The 17,476-nt window shown below is 44.3% G+C and overlaps 1 protein-coding gene across 2 annotated transcripts; it reads right to left on the reverse strand.

Annotated features, from left to right (window-relative positions):
* Nucleotides 1-4,828: 4,828 nt before the first annotated feature.
* Nucleotides 4,829-17,476, reverse strand: TBR1 (T-box brain transcription factor 1). Of its 2 annotated transcripts, XM_030916487.1 has the most exons (7): nt 16,541-17,346; nt 15,807-15,961; nt 15,315-15,436; nt 14,593-14,751; nt 13,375-13,436; nt 9,369-10,240; nt 4,829-5,162 (listed from the first exon to the last, which is right to left on the reverse strand). In XM_030916487.1, exons 1-6 carry the CDS (start codon nt 17,230-17,232, stop codon nt 9,382-9,384), a joined length of 2,049 nt encoding a protein of 682 aa, XP_030772347.1. In that variant the 5' UTR covers nt 17,233-17,346; the 3' UTR covers nt 4,829-5,162; nt 9,369-9,381. The 2 variants fall into 2 exon arrangements, with proteins under 2 accessions (XP_030772347.1, XP_010366303.1); XM_010368001.2 differs by lacking the exon at nt 4,829-5,162 and having other exon boundaries at nt 7,727-10,240; nt 16,541-17,476.

Raw genomic sequence — 17,476 nt, forward strand, 5'->3', positions numbered from 1 at the left:
TTTGAACTCAAACTGCATAGGCAGTCAGAAGTCCACAAAACCCACGGCGTTTAAGTCTGGAAGGTATTTGAAAGATTAATTATAATTTCATTTTACAAATGAGGATAGTGGAAATCATAAAAAAAAAAAAAGCCTCTTACTTGTGCCCGTAGTTTTCTACTGTACCATAGGAATCAAGTTTCTTTGAAATCTGTATTTTCAAAAACTAATTTAATATGGTATCTTACATACTAAATTTCCATGACACCAATTACAAATTTTCAGTTATATAAACACTTTTTTGACATGGCATTTTTACCAACTTCTTACTCAAATGCAAATTATACTATGTGCAAAGTAAGTAATAATAAATTTAAAGACTCTTGATCCTAATGTTAGGAAGTAGATACTTATTTACACAAATATGAGATTATTAAAAGAGCACTTCGGACTCCACAGGAGATCCTCAAAGAGCACGCAGTCATGACAGCACCTAGAGCAGCAAAATGCAAGGAGTGTCAAAAATCCCCTATTTGCTTTTCTTGATTTTATGTTCTTATTCTCCAGACTCATCAGGCTGCTATACACACACACCACACACACTCACACACACAATTTATATTTTGACATATGACCCTAAAGCAAAAAGAATTTGAAATAAAATGTGTGTTAAAGTTTAAACTCAGGAACAGAGTTTCCTAAAGAAGTGGTAATGCAAGTAAAACTGTTTCTCATGATCTGCAAGGCCTGAATCTCTTAGGTTTTGTACCTTATTTTTTTGTGGCTATGTTGAGAAAGGGCTGATAGTGATGTATTTACTTAATAAGATACAGTGCAGATAATTGTAGAAACCCTTCCTATTTAATAGTGGCATGTACACTTCATATTGCAATCTTCTCAAGGGGTTAAATTAATATTAACTAAGAAAACTAAGCTTTTTAAAAAATTCCTCTTCGTCTTTATCATGATAAACTTAGGTGAAGAGTAAAGAGAAAGTGAATTGGTATCAGATGGTTCAAGGAAGGACAATCCAGAATGTCAATTAAAATGCATTAGGCTACAAGAAATAAGAAACCATGGAGTAGGGGAAGGCTGTTAGAAAATGGGTTGAAAAGACTATTAAGAAAAACATTAGCAGATCTTCTTTCCTCCACCTTATTCTTCCATATCACATGTCACATGTCTAGCAAGTTTTCTTAGGAGAGCCATATGAGGACATACCCTGTGAAAAGCAAATGCTATGGAAACCTGTAAAATAAATGAATGAATGAATGAGCGAGCAAAAAGTGAGAACCATGAAAGAAAAGCTGGAAGAAGGAAGGGAAAAGTGAAGGAGTTGCAGAATCTGTGACTCTCAATCACCCAAAGGGCTAATTATGATTTTAAATAGCTAAGAGAATACAGATTAGCCTGTAATAAGGCCATTACATTTCATTAAGAGGACACTGGTGAACTTAGTAAGAAAGATTGTAAGGTCCGTGCAAATGAGAAAGCTGAATTGAAAAGGATCAAAGAAAGTATTGAAATATGGGTCCTAAGTACAACAAAAGAGAGCAGGGATAAATGCAGTGCCTCACATAGCTAAGAATGTTATGTGTAAAGAAGAGAACAGAAATACCAATAAGAGACAAAAATATCAAGTTGTCATTTCACAAATACAAAGAAGAAACAAGATAATGGAGAACTGACTATCAAGAGATGAAGTAATTATAGAAGTTCATAGGAAAAAAGTATAATAATGTGGGGAGGTGAAACAGGAAAACATATTATACCCAATGTTTGTCCCAAAAACATTGCTTTTTTCCCCAATTGCTTTTGGGGAAAATAGAAAAGTTCTGACCTGAAATAAACAAACTGATGAATCAAGCATAGATTTTATAAAGATTCGGGTTCAGGGTGGTAGCGTGAGAAAATAAAAAGAGTAGGTTACAAAAAAAAGTTGTTGGCAAGAGAGTCAACAAGGGCAAAATGAGTGTCAGAGAGAGCAGAGTTGGAGGAGGAAAGAACAAATTTGTTGAGAAGGAAGTTAGTATGTTTCCTTGCCTTTCTCCACAGGAACAAAGCAGAATGAAAGCATAAATTAAAAGAGTGAATCCCAAAGGTGAGTGAACTCTAAGAATTATTAAGAACACAGTCATTTTAACAAATAGCAAATTAAGGCAGAGGTAGAAAAAAAAAAGGTTTTATTTGAACAAAATATATAGCGTTAAATGGTAAGTAAACTGTGAAAGGATAAGTCCTCATTATAGTTTCTATTTTCTCAAAGAAAGGTGCTAAGTAGTAAACGTTGCTATTATTTGGTAAAAATTATCTCTGACATTATAATTTTGCAATTCAAAAACACATTAGGTTATAAAAGTACTAGCCACCTTTTGAAACATATTTAATTAGGAGCAATACTTTGGCCTTCAGTAAATTCTCAATTGAGCAAGCCATTCAAAATAATAGAAAACTATATGACAACTGAAAAGTTCTCGTAAAATGTCCGTATTGATTGTTATGGCCTAACCTGAATCTGCATAACATGCATGTGTATTTTATTCATTAAGGTCAAGGATGTTGAACTAAAAAAACATATGTGACAGCTTAATATTGTCAATACAAAGATTAAACTAATTTAAGTAGTTGTAACTCCACAAAATAGCCTATAATTTGACTACATTACAAAGGGGTAAAGTGATTTTGCAAATTCATATTTTAGATAAAAAGAAAGTATTATCTCCTAGTGCACAGGGAGAAAATAACAACATTCTGGAGTTCTACAAAGAATAACCTTTTGTTGATAAAAGATGGCAAATGTTTGAACGTTCACGGGTGTGCATATCACAACTCAAAGAGGATATTTAAAACACATGCATGATTCAAACACACATATGTATCTGAAGTACTAATGTCTTCTATTAGCCTTCAAAGGCAGACTTACGTGTGCCCACAAATGGCAACCCAGCAGGCAGTGACATCAGTCCTAGAAATGATGTGGCCTGTATAGTGTGCAGTGAAATGCAGTGCTCTACTTGTTTGCAATGGTTTTATTTTTCGACTAGTTTTTATCACACTTGGCATGAACAAGGGAACATGTGCTTTGCTAAATTTGAACTTTTAAGATGAAACTGAATTAACTGAGAACCAAAAAATTGCTTCTGAATTTTCCTAAGATTGAAAAATGCCTTCCCTCTCATACTAGGAATGGCAAAATAAATGACAAATACATCTTGAAAGTTTAAATGTGAGCTAGGAAGACCCTGTGGTTTGAGAACAACATTGTTGGCTTTTTTCTTTTTTTAGACACCTGAAATAAGATAAGACTGTATTGTAAAGGCCTTTTCCCACACAGTACCCTTTTGCTAACATGAAGACATGTATGAAATCTAAACCTAAAGAAACCTAATATAAGCACCTAACCTAATATAAGCACGATTTGCTTTCTTTGTCAACCAGAAAGTTTAATTAATTTGCCATTTCTTAAAACTTAGTAACCATCAAAATATAGAGTCAACTCTTGCTCCAAAATTTAATGTTATATTCTTTCTTTTTTCTACTAGTGTTGGAACAAAATAACTATATTGACTAAAACAACCAGACACATATCCCTAGAGACACCCTCCCCTCCTAAATTCCCTCTTCCTTCTCATAAAAGGCATGCCAGGGTACCCAAGTACAAATACTTTGTATATAAAATGAGTGCCCTGTCATGCTGATTATTTTTAAGGATTTGAATTCAAAATAATTTTAATACACAATTCAAGTTCTAAATTGCAGGATATGTTTATAAGGAATCTAGTGATAAGTAATAGGTCAAACAACCTGTAAGAATCAGCTTATAGTACAAGCCTCATTGCATTAATAATGTCACAGTTAGTATGTTTATTAAATTAAATATTACCAGCAAGGGTCTTCTAAACGCCATGTTCCTAATACTAGATTACATATTTATTTCAGAGTTAGCATAGTAAGAGGGGGAGCTATCACTAGAAGGTCTATTAAGCCATGTGTTTTTTTTTCATTGCTTTAATAGAACTATTCAAATCAAATTTTTCACACCATGCCTTGAACACCACTGCAAACCATACTGTGGGTGTAAAATACACGCAAGGAAGATATAATCAGCTCAGATGAGACCAGTGACTTGTACACCATCAAGTTTACTTTATTGTGAAAGCAATGGGGTTTTCTTTCAAGTGAATATATTTTTTAATGTGTGTGGCAACCTAACATACAAACTGAGGACGGGAACCAGGAAAACACACAAATCTCAGAGCAACTGAATTAAACCAAATATAACGCAATGCGTAAAATTTTGCCTCGCCTTCTCTGAGAGACTCTTATTTTGTTCTGGTAAAAGAAAACCCGACTGTCCAAAAGTTAATCTTGTTGCACTCAGACTATAACTTCAATAAATCACATACATTCAACTTCCTTAAAAAGTATCAGTTACTTTTTAAAAAACTGATTTTACTGATATTAGGCTAAAATATTACTCTTTTAAACATCAAAATTAGCCAAGCAATCACCAACATACCAGGGTCAATTAAATATGTTTAAAATTGATCACTACCTTTAAAGTTGCTGACTACTTCATAAGTACATTTGTCTAAAAATAATAATTGTTGCTGTTTCTTTCACGGGAGTCTACATAGGTTTGTTTTCATACAAGAGCATGGGTTCTACGTTTTTTCCCTCGTCTCATGGCCAAAATGCCTATATGACAAAGTAACTCAAATACACACACAAAAGGTGCTGCACCAGATAGGACAGGCTGAACATCTTATAAAAATCACTCATGAACACATATGTTGTCCAAATACCTATGAAGCATTTTAAACTCTGGGAATAGAAACGGTCTCTGTTCAACGAAGCTTTTGTTCCAAACCTGCATCTTAAGCAGAAAGCAGAGCATCCTTTAAAGCTTCAGTGCTAAAAATACAAATACTCAATATCACCCCCAAAAAAGGTGGGTCACAAAGAGTTGTAGCAGTGATATTTATATGAAAATGTTAACTGCAGGGGATAAGAGGTTCAGAAAGTTATCTATAGACCCTAAATTGCTACAATTTAAAAGCTCCAGTGATGTATGTCGGTCCTAAAAAGATAGAAACAACCTGATTTTTGAAACAAACTGTTAAGTAAGTTTCTGGTAGTCCGAAACAGAAGTCCACGCCCTAAATCCTATTCGGCTGCCAGGCCTGGCTCTGAAAGAGCAGCGGACAGAGGCTGCGCGCTTAGGCCAGGGCCCAGGCCGCGGCCCTTCTCAACCGATGCTGCGGTCGGGGGTACTCAGAGAACTGCCTGGACCCCGGCTGAGACCCGCGGCCTGAGTTGGGCCTGGATTTCCTTCCAATCGCTCCCCACAGCCTGCTTCTCGGCCTGGACCTCTGACCTGGATCTCTGACTGGGACAGCCCCGGGCGCCGCTGCCCGCCCGACGGCAAAGCAGGAAAGCCCCGGCCCAGGCCTCAGGAGCCACCCCGCACCCTGGCGAGCTCCCTGGACCCCCGTCCCCGCTGCTCTGGGCTCGGGTGCACCAGGGCCAAGCTGCAACCTCGCCTGTGGGGGCAAGACCAGCCTGCCTCCCGCCGCCGCAGCGCGCTTTGTTCCCGCCTCTGTCTACCCGGACGGGCGGCGTCCAACCAGAAGGTTGAGAACCCAGGCCGCAGCATCTCCTAGCCCGAGCAGCACCCGCCGCCGGGACGCTCAGCCCCGAAGGACATTGAAAATTAGTTAAGATGGCGCGGATTGCGAGTGGCGGGAAGGCACGAGCCAGAATACAGTGCTAGCCGCAAGCTAGTCTTCTTTCTTCCTCTTTTTGAAAATACACTGTTAAAAACTGAGGAAATCTGGGTTTACGGAAAGGAATCGTCGTTCCTCTCAGGCTGTCTCAGGAGAGAAAAGTCAACTCTAACAGGGGACGCGAACTTTGATTCCCAAAGGGCCTCCCAAATCTAGACTTTGATTTCCTTGGAACAGCAGCAGCCTCTCAGACGCACTGACAGTGCCATTTCACCAGACACCCAAGACTTTTTGGAAGCGAGGAGAAATGATCATGTTTTAAAGGGACAAGAAATCACAATGCCTCCGAGAGGAGCGCGAAGCTGCAAATTTACCTCACGCTGACTCAGTCCACACAGCAGATGGTGGCGGAGCTGCAAGGGAAACGACCTCCCCAATTTTTTAAAAATACTTCCTAATATCAACCAAAGCGCGTCTTTCAGAACAAGGCACTACGTTCCTGTGAAATCTATCCTCGGCTCCTAAGAGCTTCGTTTACGCACATGACACCGACTCTTTTGCTCACGGTGACTGTCCCGAGGGCGGCGGGCAGGGCCGGGCAGCGCCGGGTTTCCGGGATCCTGGGCTCCCGCGCTCCGGCGCTCCTGCCACCCGGCCTGGGCGGAGAGCAGAGGGCGGCCCCCGCGGCCCCGCGGCCTCGAGCCCCGGCACCCCCCTGGCTCCCCGGCCCTGCGCCCCACCGACCGCACGTGCTCCTCCTCCTCGGCAGGAGTGGGCGGCGGGGTCGGAGGAGCGCAGCCGGGGTGCGGTGGGTGATGACACGAATGCACTGCTCCACTTCAGTCGCCACACATGCACCGTGTCTTGTACTTTTGTCCTCTTACTTAGTTCTTAGATGTGAGGAGGGAAAAGAAACACAAAGGAAATTCAGTCCTCGCTTTTCTATGTGGCAGACAAAACTCCACGGAACGCCGTCTAGTGGTGGAATTGTCCAGGGAAGGCAAGTTAGTTTTATCCTCCCACGAATTTTCATTTTAATTAGAAATTTGAGGCCTCTACATCCGTCAAACTGCAGAGAGGACACAGAACAATGTCTAGGTAAAGGTAAATTTAGTCCTGTAACCTGAGGCTGGCCCAGACTAAGAAGAATGGCTAACCATTTTCCGCCTCTTGCCTGGATCACCTTTCTTTGGAGACAAAAGTACAAAAGTCTCTTCTCCACGAGGTAAACAGTTCTGCGGGCTCCACTAAGATGCAGCGCCCTCCAGGTTGGAATTTCACATTTCTGCATTTGTTCCCCAGGTGTGGATCTGGCCTGGATAGGACTGGCATAAGATTCCACTACAGAAGGGACAGAGCAGTGCCCCTACCCCCACCCCAGATACCTCCCAGAAGCAGTTCTAAGCTCAGTGCTTAAAAAACGGCCCTTTTGCGAGTTTGTTCTACGGGTCTTTCGCCTCCCTACCCCTGCCCAATCTTCGGAAACCATCCACTCGAGAAACGTAGGCTGTTCTGTGTCTGCGTTTACAGATTCGCCACTCACCTCCAAGGCCTCGTATGTACAACCAGAATTTACTAAATCTGCGGTCAACATCCTATTTTGACATGCATTTAAATTACACCCTACTTTCAGCCAACGCCTCCCGCCTTACTCTGTGAAATTTAAAGAAATTCTTAACTCCTTATTTAAAGAACCTCCTTTTCCTGTTCGCATTACTTCCAACTTCAGAGAGAATCAGATAAATATGATGAGAAAAGTGCATATGTTTTCCTGAAAAAAGAAAATGAGCACAGAAAAGTGAAATTTGGCTCATAGGTAGCCAAATAATTATAAATAAGAAGAAAAAAGTAGTTCCTGGAAGCACTATAAAACAAATTTAAGGGGGGAATGGGAGGTGGCTTCCATTAAACAGGCTGCCCATATTGGAGTGGGGACGGGCTAGTCTTCCTTAACCCTTAAATATCATCGCCTATAATAATTAAATTATTTTCAAACTGTAAACTGCTTTCAAACACCATAGTTAGTGTTTTTACCAGGTTTATTTTACTTGTTATACACAGACGATACAAACGAGCAAAAAACAAAACGTTTCTCAATGGAGTGTGTTCTTGTATAAATTATTCAGTTCACAGACAAAACGAAACAAATATAAAAATCACAACATTAGATTTACAGAAGAGCCAAAATATACACACGTTTAGACCCTGAATTCCTATTAGGAAAAAATCCCCCCATGGACTGGAATCTAGATTGAATATTGTGTATGATGCATATTTCACATTAATTTTTAAATACAAAAAAGTATAGGTTTGCTACACAACATTAGAAATCCTACTAATCTATTTCCAGGGGGATTAATGCTCCTTATCAAATATAACAAGACTTAGGGGAAGATCAGTCTTACTTGCATTAATGCTAGTGTTCTCCCAAGGAAGTCAAATTTCAGCTGTTTCTAGGTGTTGGGGAAGTCATTTTCAAAACTAAAATGCAGTAAAATATACAACTCACACAATTCATCTTCACTAGACTACACTATAGTTACCAACAATTCAGTCATCTATATCATTAATAGAGTATTCATTACAAAGATTTACAGCATATAAAGGTGGAGGGGGTACTGAAAGATATTCAGAAACAGTTTGTCAGCATATTTGGCACCTGCACAGACCAGTAATGGATTTGGCACTTTGGGGAAAAACAAATAAGGCAAAATAATATTGCTGATGTCGAGCTATTCTATTTAGAAGGAAGGGGGGGGGAACATACAACTCCAGTTGACTTTGCTTTGCAGGCATCATGCCACTTAATCGACTTGGCTATGAACAGACACCTATCCTTTAAAGGTGTTTGGGTGGATTCTCCTTAGCTATTTGTGTGCATTAGGGCACATAGTAATTATTTCATGCAACGGATTGAGGAGAAGTGGGAAACCCATCACTATCGAGTATTTCATGTTTCTAGAGCCTCTTAGAATATTATCTCACAAGAAAATTAAAAGAGAGAGAGAAGAGAAAGTATGAGAGAGGAGAGAAAGAAAAGCAAAGAAAGAAAAGGAAATAAAGGTTAAGCATGAACTGGTTTTGTGCCTTGACGAGAATAAAAACTAGCCATTCGTTACAATAAATTAACACTATGTACAATCATTTCACAGGCTTTGTTCCACTAAAATTATTAACATCCCTACCATCCATCCATCCATCCATCCACTCGGGGATAAGAAAGGACGCGCTGGGTGGGTCCAGGTTCTAGAGTCAACATCCTATGGTTAATGTGGAGGCCGAGACTTGGCGGGTCGGAATCGCTGCTGCCTGACAGGACTGCCCAGGTCTCCTAAAGGTGAAGAGTTTCATTACAAGAAAGAGAAGTAGGAGGTAAGAGAAAGACGAGGGGGAAGAGGATTGTAGAAGGATAACTCCACAGAAGGAGACTAAGTAGGAAAACCAAAAGGTTTACAGCAAAGTTGAAGGTCGGTGCGCTAATTGCAGAGACTGCTGTGCAAAAAAAGGTTAAAATCACGCTCGGAGACCTGCACTTATTCGCTGCAGACGGCCATCGAGGGTCAAATAAAATGAGGGGGTGCGCAAGGAGGAGTGTGGGGTGGCGGAGCTGGGGAAGAGCTGTGAGGGTCTGGCTGGGGGTCCGGGCCGCGGCGGGGCCGGGGCAGGCAGGGGCGGCCTAGCTGTGCGAGTAGAAGCCATAGTAGCCGCTAATGTCCTTGGCGCAGTTCTTCTCGCAGTCCCGCTGGGCCAGCACCTCGCTCTTGAGCGGAGACGAGCTCTCGGACACGGGCGTGTCGGCCGGCGAGATCCGCCTCCGCTTGGCCTGCTCGTAAATCCCCGAGTCGCTCGAGTCGATGGACTTGATCGAGGAGGGCGTCTCGATCCAGCTGGAATCGGACAGGTCCTTGGGCTTGGCGTCCTCGGCGGCGCCGGGCGGCAGCGGCGAGCGCTCGGCGGCCAGGCCCTCGGCCTCCTCGCCCAGGTAGGGGTTGGCGCCGGCCATGCGCGCGGCGGCCGCAGCGCTGTTGGGCCAGCAGGGCAGCACGGAGCCCGACTTGGTGCCGCAGTACTGCGGGGGGCTGCGGGCGCCCCAGCCCGACGGGTCGGCGTAGTAGCCAAGCGGGCGGCCAGTGCAGCCTGCAGCCTGCAATGGCAGCGCCTTCACGCCTGCCGCCGCGTAGGAGAGCAGCGTGGCCGCGTTGCCCGCGAAGTCCGTGGCCGTGTCGTAGGCCGAGGCCGCGAAGTCCAGCCGGTTGTTGGCCGGCGTCACAAACCAGCGCTGCGGCGAGGGCGCGCCCGGGTCCTCGGCCTGCTGCGGCGACAGCAGCCCGTTGGTGTGTGGCACGCTGCGGTCCGTACCCGGCCCGGGGCCCGCGCCCGCGCCCGGGTGGAAGCGGGCCTTGGCGTAGTTGCTCACGAACTGGTCCTGCAGGAAAGAGCCGGCCATGGCGTAGCGGGCCCCGGGCACGATCTGCGAGCGCGGCGAGTCGTTGGGCGAGGGGGTCAGGCGGTCCATGTCACAGCCGGTGTAGATCCTGCGGGGTAGGGAGAGAGAGAGAGAGAGAGCCGAGGGGTGGCGCGGAGGTCCCTTGGGGTGGGGGTGGGGGCAGAAGGGAAGGCCACCTCCACTTTTCGCCCACCCCCACACCCTCCATCTACAAACTTGCAGTCCAGAATTTCCTGGAGAATACAAGAGGCCGCAGACCTCTATCATTCCCAAAATAAATCATGGTATTATGAAGGAGCCAATATGCCTATGCAGGGACCTGAGCAAGATGCAGACCATCAAGGGAACGACTTCCCTCTTCTCTTCCTCTCTCTGGTCAAGTATACTGGGGTACTGAGAGAGGGGCACAAGCAAGGGCTTTCATCCCACTTCTCCAACATTTGTGTGCACATTGAGGCAGACTGACCTAGGGACTAAGATGCTCTTTGCCCATTGGGCCTTTCCTCTGCGGTCAGAGTTTCTGGGTGAAATTTCTAAGCAAGGTACTCACTCCTCCACCCTTTTAAGACCTATGTCCATTTGATTGTTCAGGTCATTTCTCTCCTTTTTCTAGATTGTTTCAGAAACCACTAGGGAAAAGCCGCGCACGCAGAATCATCAAAGACTGATCTTCACCCTTGTTCTAGAACCCGAGGTTTGGTGCTGGAAGCCTCCAAGGTACTTAGTGTCTATTGTTTCCCCTGTGTGAAACTTTCACTCCCACCTCTACTAATACAAACAAGAATTACTACTCAGAAACAGTAGTCATCAATCAGAAATATTCTCTTAAAAGAAAAGGTGTTCTTTACTCTGACCTGCTTTTCCTAGCTTTTGGTGCATTACGGCAGAAACTTCGGGGCAAACCTACGGTGCAAACCTACTGTGCACTTAGCAGCCTACTCCGTGCAGTGGACCACTAATAATAGCTAACCTTTGCGGAGCTTGACTATATGCCAGGCACTGCCAGCTAGGTAACTTTTATTATCCCACTTTACCGATGAGGAAATTGAGGCAAAAGGACGTTAAATAACTTGCCCAACCAAGGACAGTGATTGTGTTGTTGGGAATTACCTTAGATAAAATAATCAAAGATTAACTTTAGGCCCTGGGCCTAGAAAATCCCATTAGAATTGAGAGGAAAGCAAGGGTTGGATGAAGATTGGTAGAAGTGTTTTCTCATACACATGCACACATGCCTCCCTTTTTATTTAGCTCACACATAAATGTTTTAATCTTTAGTCAACAGACTGTTTTGAAGGAGAACCTCAGTCTTGTCAGACCTTAATCCTTCAGGGAGGAGATTCCCTGGTGAGTGGCCAAGCAAGCTCCTAGTACCCCATGAACCCTTATACTTCTCCCTCTTTCTCCAAAATTGAGCCATGCCCAAGTAACCAACATAAAAGGGGAAAGGAAGAGTGTCATAAACCACTCAACTCTTCCCTATCCCCTAAAGATATCAGGTGTTTTTTTTTTTTTTTTTTTTTTTTTTTTTTTTTTTTTTTTGTAGAAGTAAAGAAGTTTTTACGAAAAATTTAAATTCATTTAACATCAAAGAGGAGTGGCTTTTCCAACAGAAGGCAGCCAGAGGAGGAGGGGCATGTGAGAGTTTTGCTGTGGCTGCTCAGGTCCATTCTGTTTAGTGCACAAAATTTCCCTCCTGAAATTGAATTCCAGTTTCAAATAAGAGAAGTAGAGGGAGGCAGGAAGGGAACATAACTAGCAAGGTGCAACTATCTTCTCTGTTTATCACCACAATATTTTAAAAAGAAAAAAACAGTCTGCAAAAGATACAGTTTAGATGCCCATCCAGGTCCCACCCACTTGGGATTGCTGAATTGATTTGTGCAAAATAAAATGCTTTTGAACAGATGTTCACAACAGAATTAAAATCTCAAAATCTACAGGACTCTCCTCCAACATCTCTAGTCTCTTGGGCCACACACTTTCCACTGTGCTGGGCACACCTTTTTAGATTGTGAGGAATAGAGTAGCCAAGTTTTTATTCTGGGGAATCATATTGATGAGACTTGCTTCCTTTGGAGTACTTTTGAAGAATATATATAGTGGTTATAGGCAGTAATATCAATGACTCTCTTTTAAATTATTAGAAAATATCAGGAGGGATAGTTGGTATCTGCTTGGAGATGGAATAGAGGTAGTCACTTGTCCCTTTCTTCACACACTTAATCTATGCTAGTCAAAGGCAGCTTCAACTTTTTAGCTCTCACTCCGGCGCTCAATGTAAGCCATGAAATTAAGATGTATGTACCCTTTCCTTTTATGGTCAGAAAACATGGGGGAACCCCACAATCCAGATTTAGATTTCTAACACTATCTGAACTCTTAGGCACTATGGACCCTGAGTGAGAATTGCAGAACAAGCCCAGAAAGCATTCAGTTTACACCTACTGTTGCCCCCAAAGAACAGCCTTTTGATAGAAAAGAGGGAGGTAAGGGAGGCCTAAAGAAAAGGGCACCAGCATGTTTAATTAAAACACACCTAGATACAAAAGGAAGAGGAAAATATTTTTCTTTTGAAGTTTATCAATAATACACAGCAACACCGTCTGAATCTTTCCAAAAGCCTAAAATGACCGTAACAGCGGTTCTGCTCACGAACTCGCCTGTGATGGGTGCACATTTGTATTCAGTCCATGGTAAACTTGCACAGGAAATGCTATTACACAAAACTTGGAAATAGGTAAATAAAAGTCACATATGCTAAGGAGACTGGTAACAACTGCCAGAGGAGCCACATGCACTTTTAGGCAGAATCGCCCGTTTCAGACATAGACAATCTGAGCTGAGCATCTGCAGCGCCACATACAGTACTCGCATCCGGGAACCAGGGCAGCCTCCCCAGCCAGCCAGCCAGCTCCAGAGGCCCGCCAACAACTTTGTAATCCACAGGAAAGCTAAAATTAGGTGGAGGAAACCTCTGACCAAAAACCACACAAGTACCAAGCCACAAGGTCACCAGAGAGAAGGGGAGCCAACAACAACAACGACCAAAAAAAAAAAAAAAAAAAAAAAAAAGAAGAAGGAGGAGAAGAAAGGGAAACCCTCTAAAACAACCTTGTCTTCACACATTCCAGCTTTCAAAATCCTTGTACATAATAATCCACCTTTGACCTAAAGCCCAATTCCACAATTATTTGAAAAGGAAGATACAAAATTACTTACGTGTCATAATTATCCCGAAATCCTTTTGCAAAGGGGTTGTGATCTATTTTCAGTTGTGTAATCTGGCAAAGAACAAAATGAATGTTATCTCACCTTTTTTACATGAAGACTGGGTGTTTGAGAATATATCATCTGCCACTTTTACAGGGGCTTAAGGCCTACAACTTATTAAATAGCAAGGTTTTCCTAACTGAAAAATTTGAGGGATTGAGTGGAAAGGAAGTATCATGAAAGTTATGAGGAACATGTTTAAATTAACGATACCTATAACTAAAGGACTGCTTTCAGTTAGCTACCCTGTTTTTTTCTAAATTGGTTCAAAATCACATTTTTAAAATGCTTGTTACACACAGTGTACTTATTCAGACAAAAATCTTTAAGGAGAACTTGAATTCATCACTAAATGTTGACTATTTTAAGTATTTTATATTTTAAAACGTTTGTCGCTTCTGACTCACAACCTGAGAAACCACAAGTTGCATCTTAAAATCAGGTTGGATTAAAAAGCATGTTTTAATTTCTGATATTATCATTTAAGTAAAAAAAAAAAAAAAAAAAAAAAAAGACAAACACAAAAACCCCTATCACTCCTAGTAGTCAAATCAGCCACTAAAATCAGTTTTTGCAAACTTGCAAAATCGGAAGAGGTTCCAGTGCTAGAAAGCTCAATCCATAGCCCTTAGTAATTTGATTTATTGTAGTTTTCACATATATGAATGTGTATGTTCTTTTGATCTCCCAGAACAGTGATGTTTGTTCATTTCAGCCATCAGTTCTGAGATGGAAAAAAAAGAGAGAGAGAGAGAAATTTTTTTTTAGATGCCAAAGCTTGCCAAGAATAAAATGCACGGGGAAATCTGCTTGTTTTCTAAGGGAAAGAGAGACTTAAAAAAAATAAAAAAGTAGATTTTAATCTGTTCTAGTTCGAATCCCAAATTAAAACTCCCAAAAGAAGAGTCTTTAGAAATCCTGGCCACCTCAAAGGTGGCCTGGGTAACCCGCGACGAAAACAAATAGAAAGCATTTTCCCACCGGCTTGGTGTTTAGGAAAGGTGCCGTGGGCAGGCCCCTAGCCCTAGGCCTTAAAACGCACAGCGGAGCCAGCTGTTGCTGATGTTAGCGCTGCTAGTACCCTAGACCTGCATGGCGGGAGGATGTGAGAGGGTGGGAGAGAGGTCTGTGCCGCCCGCCTCGCGCCCAGCCCCTAGGTCTCCTTACATCCGTGTTCTGGTAGGCGGTGACGGCAATGAACTGAGTCTCAGGGAAAGTGAATGTCTGCACGCGGCCGGGCTGGCTGGTGTCCTCCGTGCCGTCCTCGTTCACTTCCACCACATGCAGGCGGGGCTGGTACTTGTGCAAGGACTGTAAAACCACCATCTGTCCGGCGGAAAGAAAGGGGAGCGCCGGGTGGCGTGTTAACGCGGTCGCTGTGCGCGTGGCTGTGTGCGCCCGGCTGCGCGCCCGGACTGGCGGAGGCAGCCTGCAGCCAGCCTCCCAGGCTAACTGACCGCGAGACTCGCCTGGCTGGCGGCTGACTGGCTGGGGCAGACCGGCCTTCGCACCTCTGGGAGCGAAGATAAGCCGGGGCACCGGAGAAAAGGGGGAAGCCGACCGCCCGATCCTCAGGGCCCTTCTCCTAGTCCTCCTGTAAGGAGGAACAAAGATTTCCACAACCTGCAGATCTTGTGGGGTTTCTTCTCAAAATCAATCAGTATTAGTACTTGGGAAGGTCGGGCACTCCAAAATTGGGCCGACGAGGGTGTTGTCAATGAGAACAACTTCATAAATTTAACATAAATTTGGAGGGTGGAAATACAATTTTTAAGTCTTTTTAATGAAGCAAAGAAACGTGTATCCAGTTCCATATACTGCTTTGCACTGACGAACTGGATGTCAGGGAGAAAGGGGTGAGAGAGAACACGAGCGCTTGAGCCACTGACCTGCCCATTGTTATTTGAAGCTCCTTTGTTGTTCGTAAGTTTTAATTTTCCAAAAGAGATTTCTTGGCGCATCCAGTGAGCCCCAGTGTTGGGGGAATCCGGATGCATATAGACCCGATTTCCTAGAGAAATAAATACGTTGTTTACATATGCCCCTGGCACTGCCCAGTCCCAGCTCCTCACCACGTAGGACACACACACACACACACACACACACACACACACACACACACACCTTACTCTACCGTGAAGCCCATTAGCTGGGGCCTTTTTAGGCCGTTCTTTCTTCCTATTAACTGGGGGTGATTAAAATAGCTTTTGCATAATCCTCCCCCTTCTCGCAGCTCAGTCTGTCCCCCTGTCCCCCTCGTTTCCTTTTAGAAGTCATTGGCCGATCGTTTTAAAAGTCGCTCGAGCCAGTCCACAAAGGCTTTAATTAATCATTCTCACCTAAATAAGTGTCAAGAAAATGTGTTAATTGGAAGGACTTGCCTTGCACATTGGTGTCCGCTTTGCCGCAAGGAACCCATTTGCCTCCTTGAAACCTCCAGTGATTGGGATCCGCCAAAATCACATCCACAAAAATATTGTAATGAGCCGTGGGATCGAGACCAGAAATGTTAAAACTTAAAAAAGGAAACATGCGCCTATTTAAATTAAGGGGTGGGGGGAGAAAACAAGGAAAAAAGAAACATAAATGTTAAAGATTAAATGCAAGAAGCGGGGCGCCAGATAGCAAAGCAAAACTTGTTCTTGCAGCAAATAGGGACGAATATTTGATGGGTTAGAAAAAGGGTGGTGGGAGAAGAAAAGAAGTGCAACCCAAATCAGGGAGAGCGGCGGGTGAGCTGGAGTGGGAAGGCGGCAGGTATCACTGCCCAGGTGGAGAGAGAGGCTGGCGACCTGCGTCTCCACCTGTCCGTGCAGGCCAGTGTTGATGCGTCCCTCCCATCGCCCAGCCGCTGGCCGGGGCTCTTCCTTTTTCTTGCCTTCCTCTGGCCACTGACTGGCTCTCCAACCACGTACCTAGAACGGGGTCCCCCCCCCCAACCAACATCACCGTGGCGGTTATCCCTTCCACTTTCCCCCTTTCCAAAACCAGCCAACTCTAGGTCGCCTTCCACTCCGCTCCCGACCCCAAATCGTCGCTGCCGCGGCAGTCACAACCTAGGTGCACTTGTCCCCGGCTGCGCCTGGAGCAGCGGCAGCCAAAAATGTAGTATTACCTTCCCTGTTTGGTGATGATCATCTCCGTTTGGTGCCGGTGAAATTTCAGCCAAAGAGGCCTGTTGCACAGGTACACCTGTGCTTTGCCGGGCACCAGCCCCGGCTGGGTGGAGGAGAACTGGTAGAACGGAGCTCCTTGGTAGGAGTGGCCGTATTGCTGTGGGTAGGGGTAGCCGGCCGTGGGGTATCCCTGCGGCGAGGAGTTGGACAGGAGGCTGTTGTAGGCTCCGTTGGTGATGACCGGGTGGTGGGCCATGTAGCGGCTGGGGCTGCCGATGGAGAAGGCGGGGTGCGCCGGTCCGTGCTGGCCGGGGTACGGGAACATGGCACTGGGAGCAGTGGCCGCAGACTGTGGCTGGCTGGACTGAGAGAGGAGGTAGCGATCTGCAGCAGAGCCATCGAAACTGTGACGAAGCTCAGAGACCCCGTCCAAGACAGGAGAGAGTTTACTTCTCTGGACGTCCCCTGGTGAGTCCTTGGAGTCAGGAAAATTGTCTGTATCTGACTGATTCGTCATCCCCCTGGTAATTTTTTTCAAAGGTGAACTTCTCTCCAGGTTGTCAGTGGTCGAGATAATGGGATGATCGTGCAAGACAAGCTCGGATCCGCCTGAATGTGGGTAGCTGCTGCTCACATTGAGAAATTTCTTGGAGAGCATGATAGAAGGAGAAAGGCAGTGCTCCAGCTGCATAGCTCTAGAACCTGAACACTCGCCCTCCCGTCCCTGGTTTTTAAAGTCCTATTTATCATAAACTAGAAATCCACAGACCCCCTCACTAGACAGAAAGCACTTCAACCAGCAAATGCTTCTCAAAGGTTTGATTTACTTTTTTTTTCCCTGGGAGAAGAGATTGGCCAATTGACACTATGCAGCAATCAGAAAAGGCTCACTTTTGATCTTGCTGCTTGTGCAGCCGATGAAACGGCTCCTGCCA

The sequence above is a fragment of the Rhinopithecus roxellana genome, chromosome 14, assembly GCF_007565055.1.
Source record: "Rhinopithecus roxellana isolate Shanxi Qingling chromosome 14, ASM756505v1, whole genome shotgun sequence".
Classification (NCBI taxonomy): Eukaryota; Metazoa; Chordata; class Mammalia; order Primates; family Cercopithecidae; genus Rhinopithecus; species Rhinopithecus roxellana.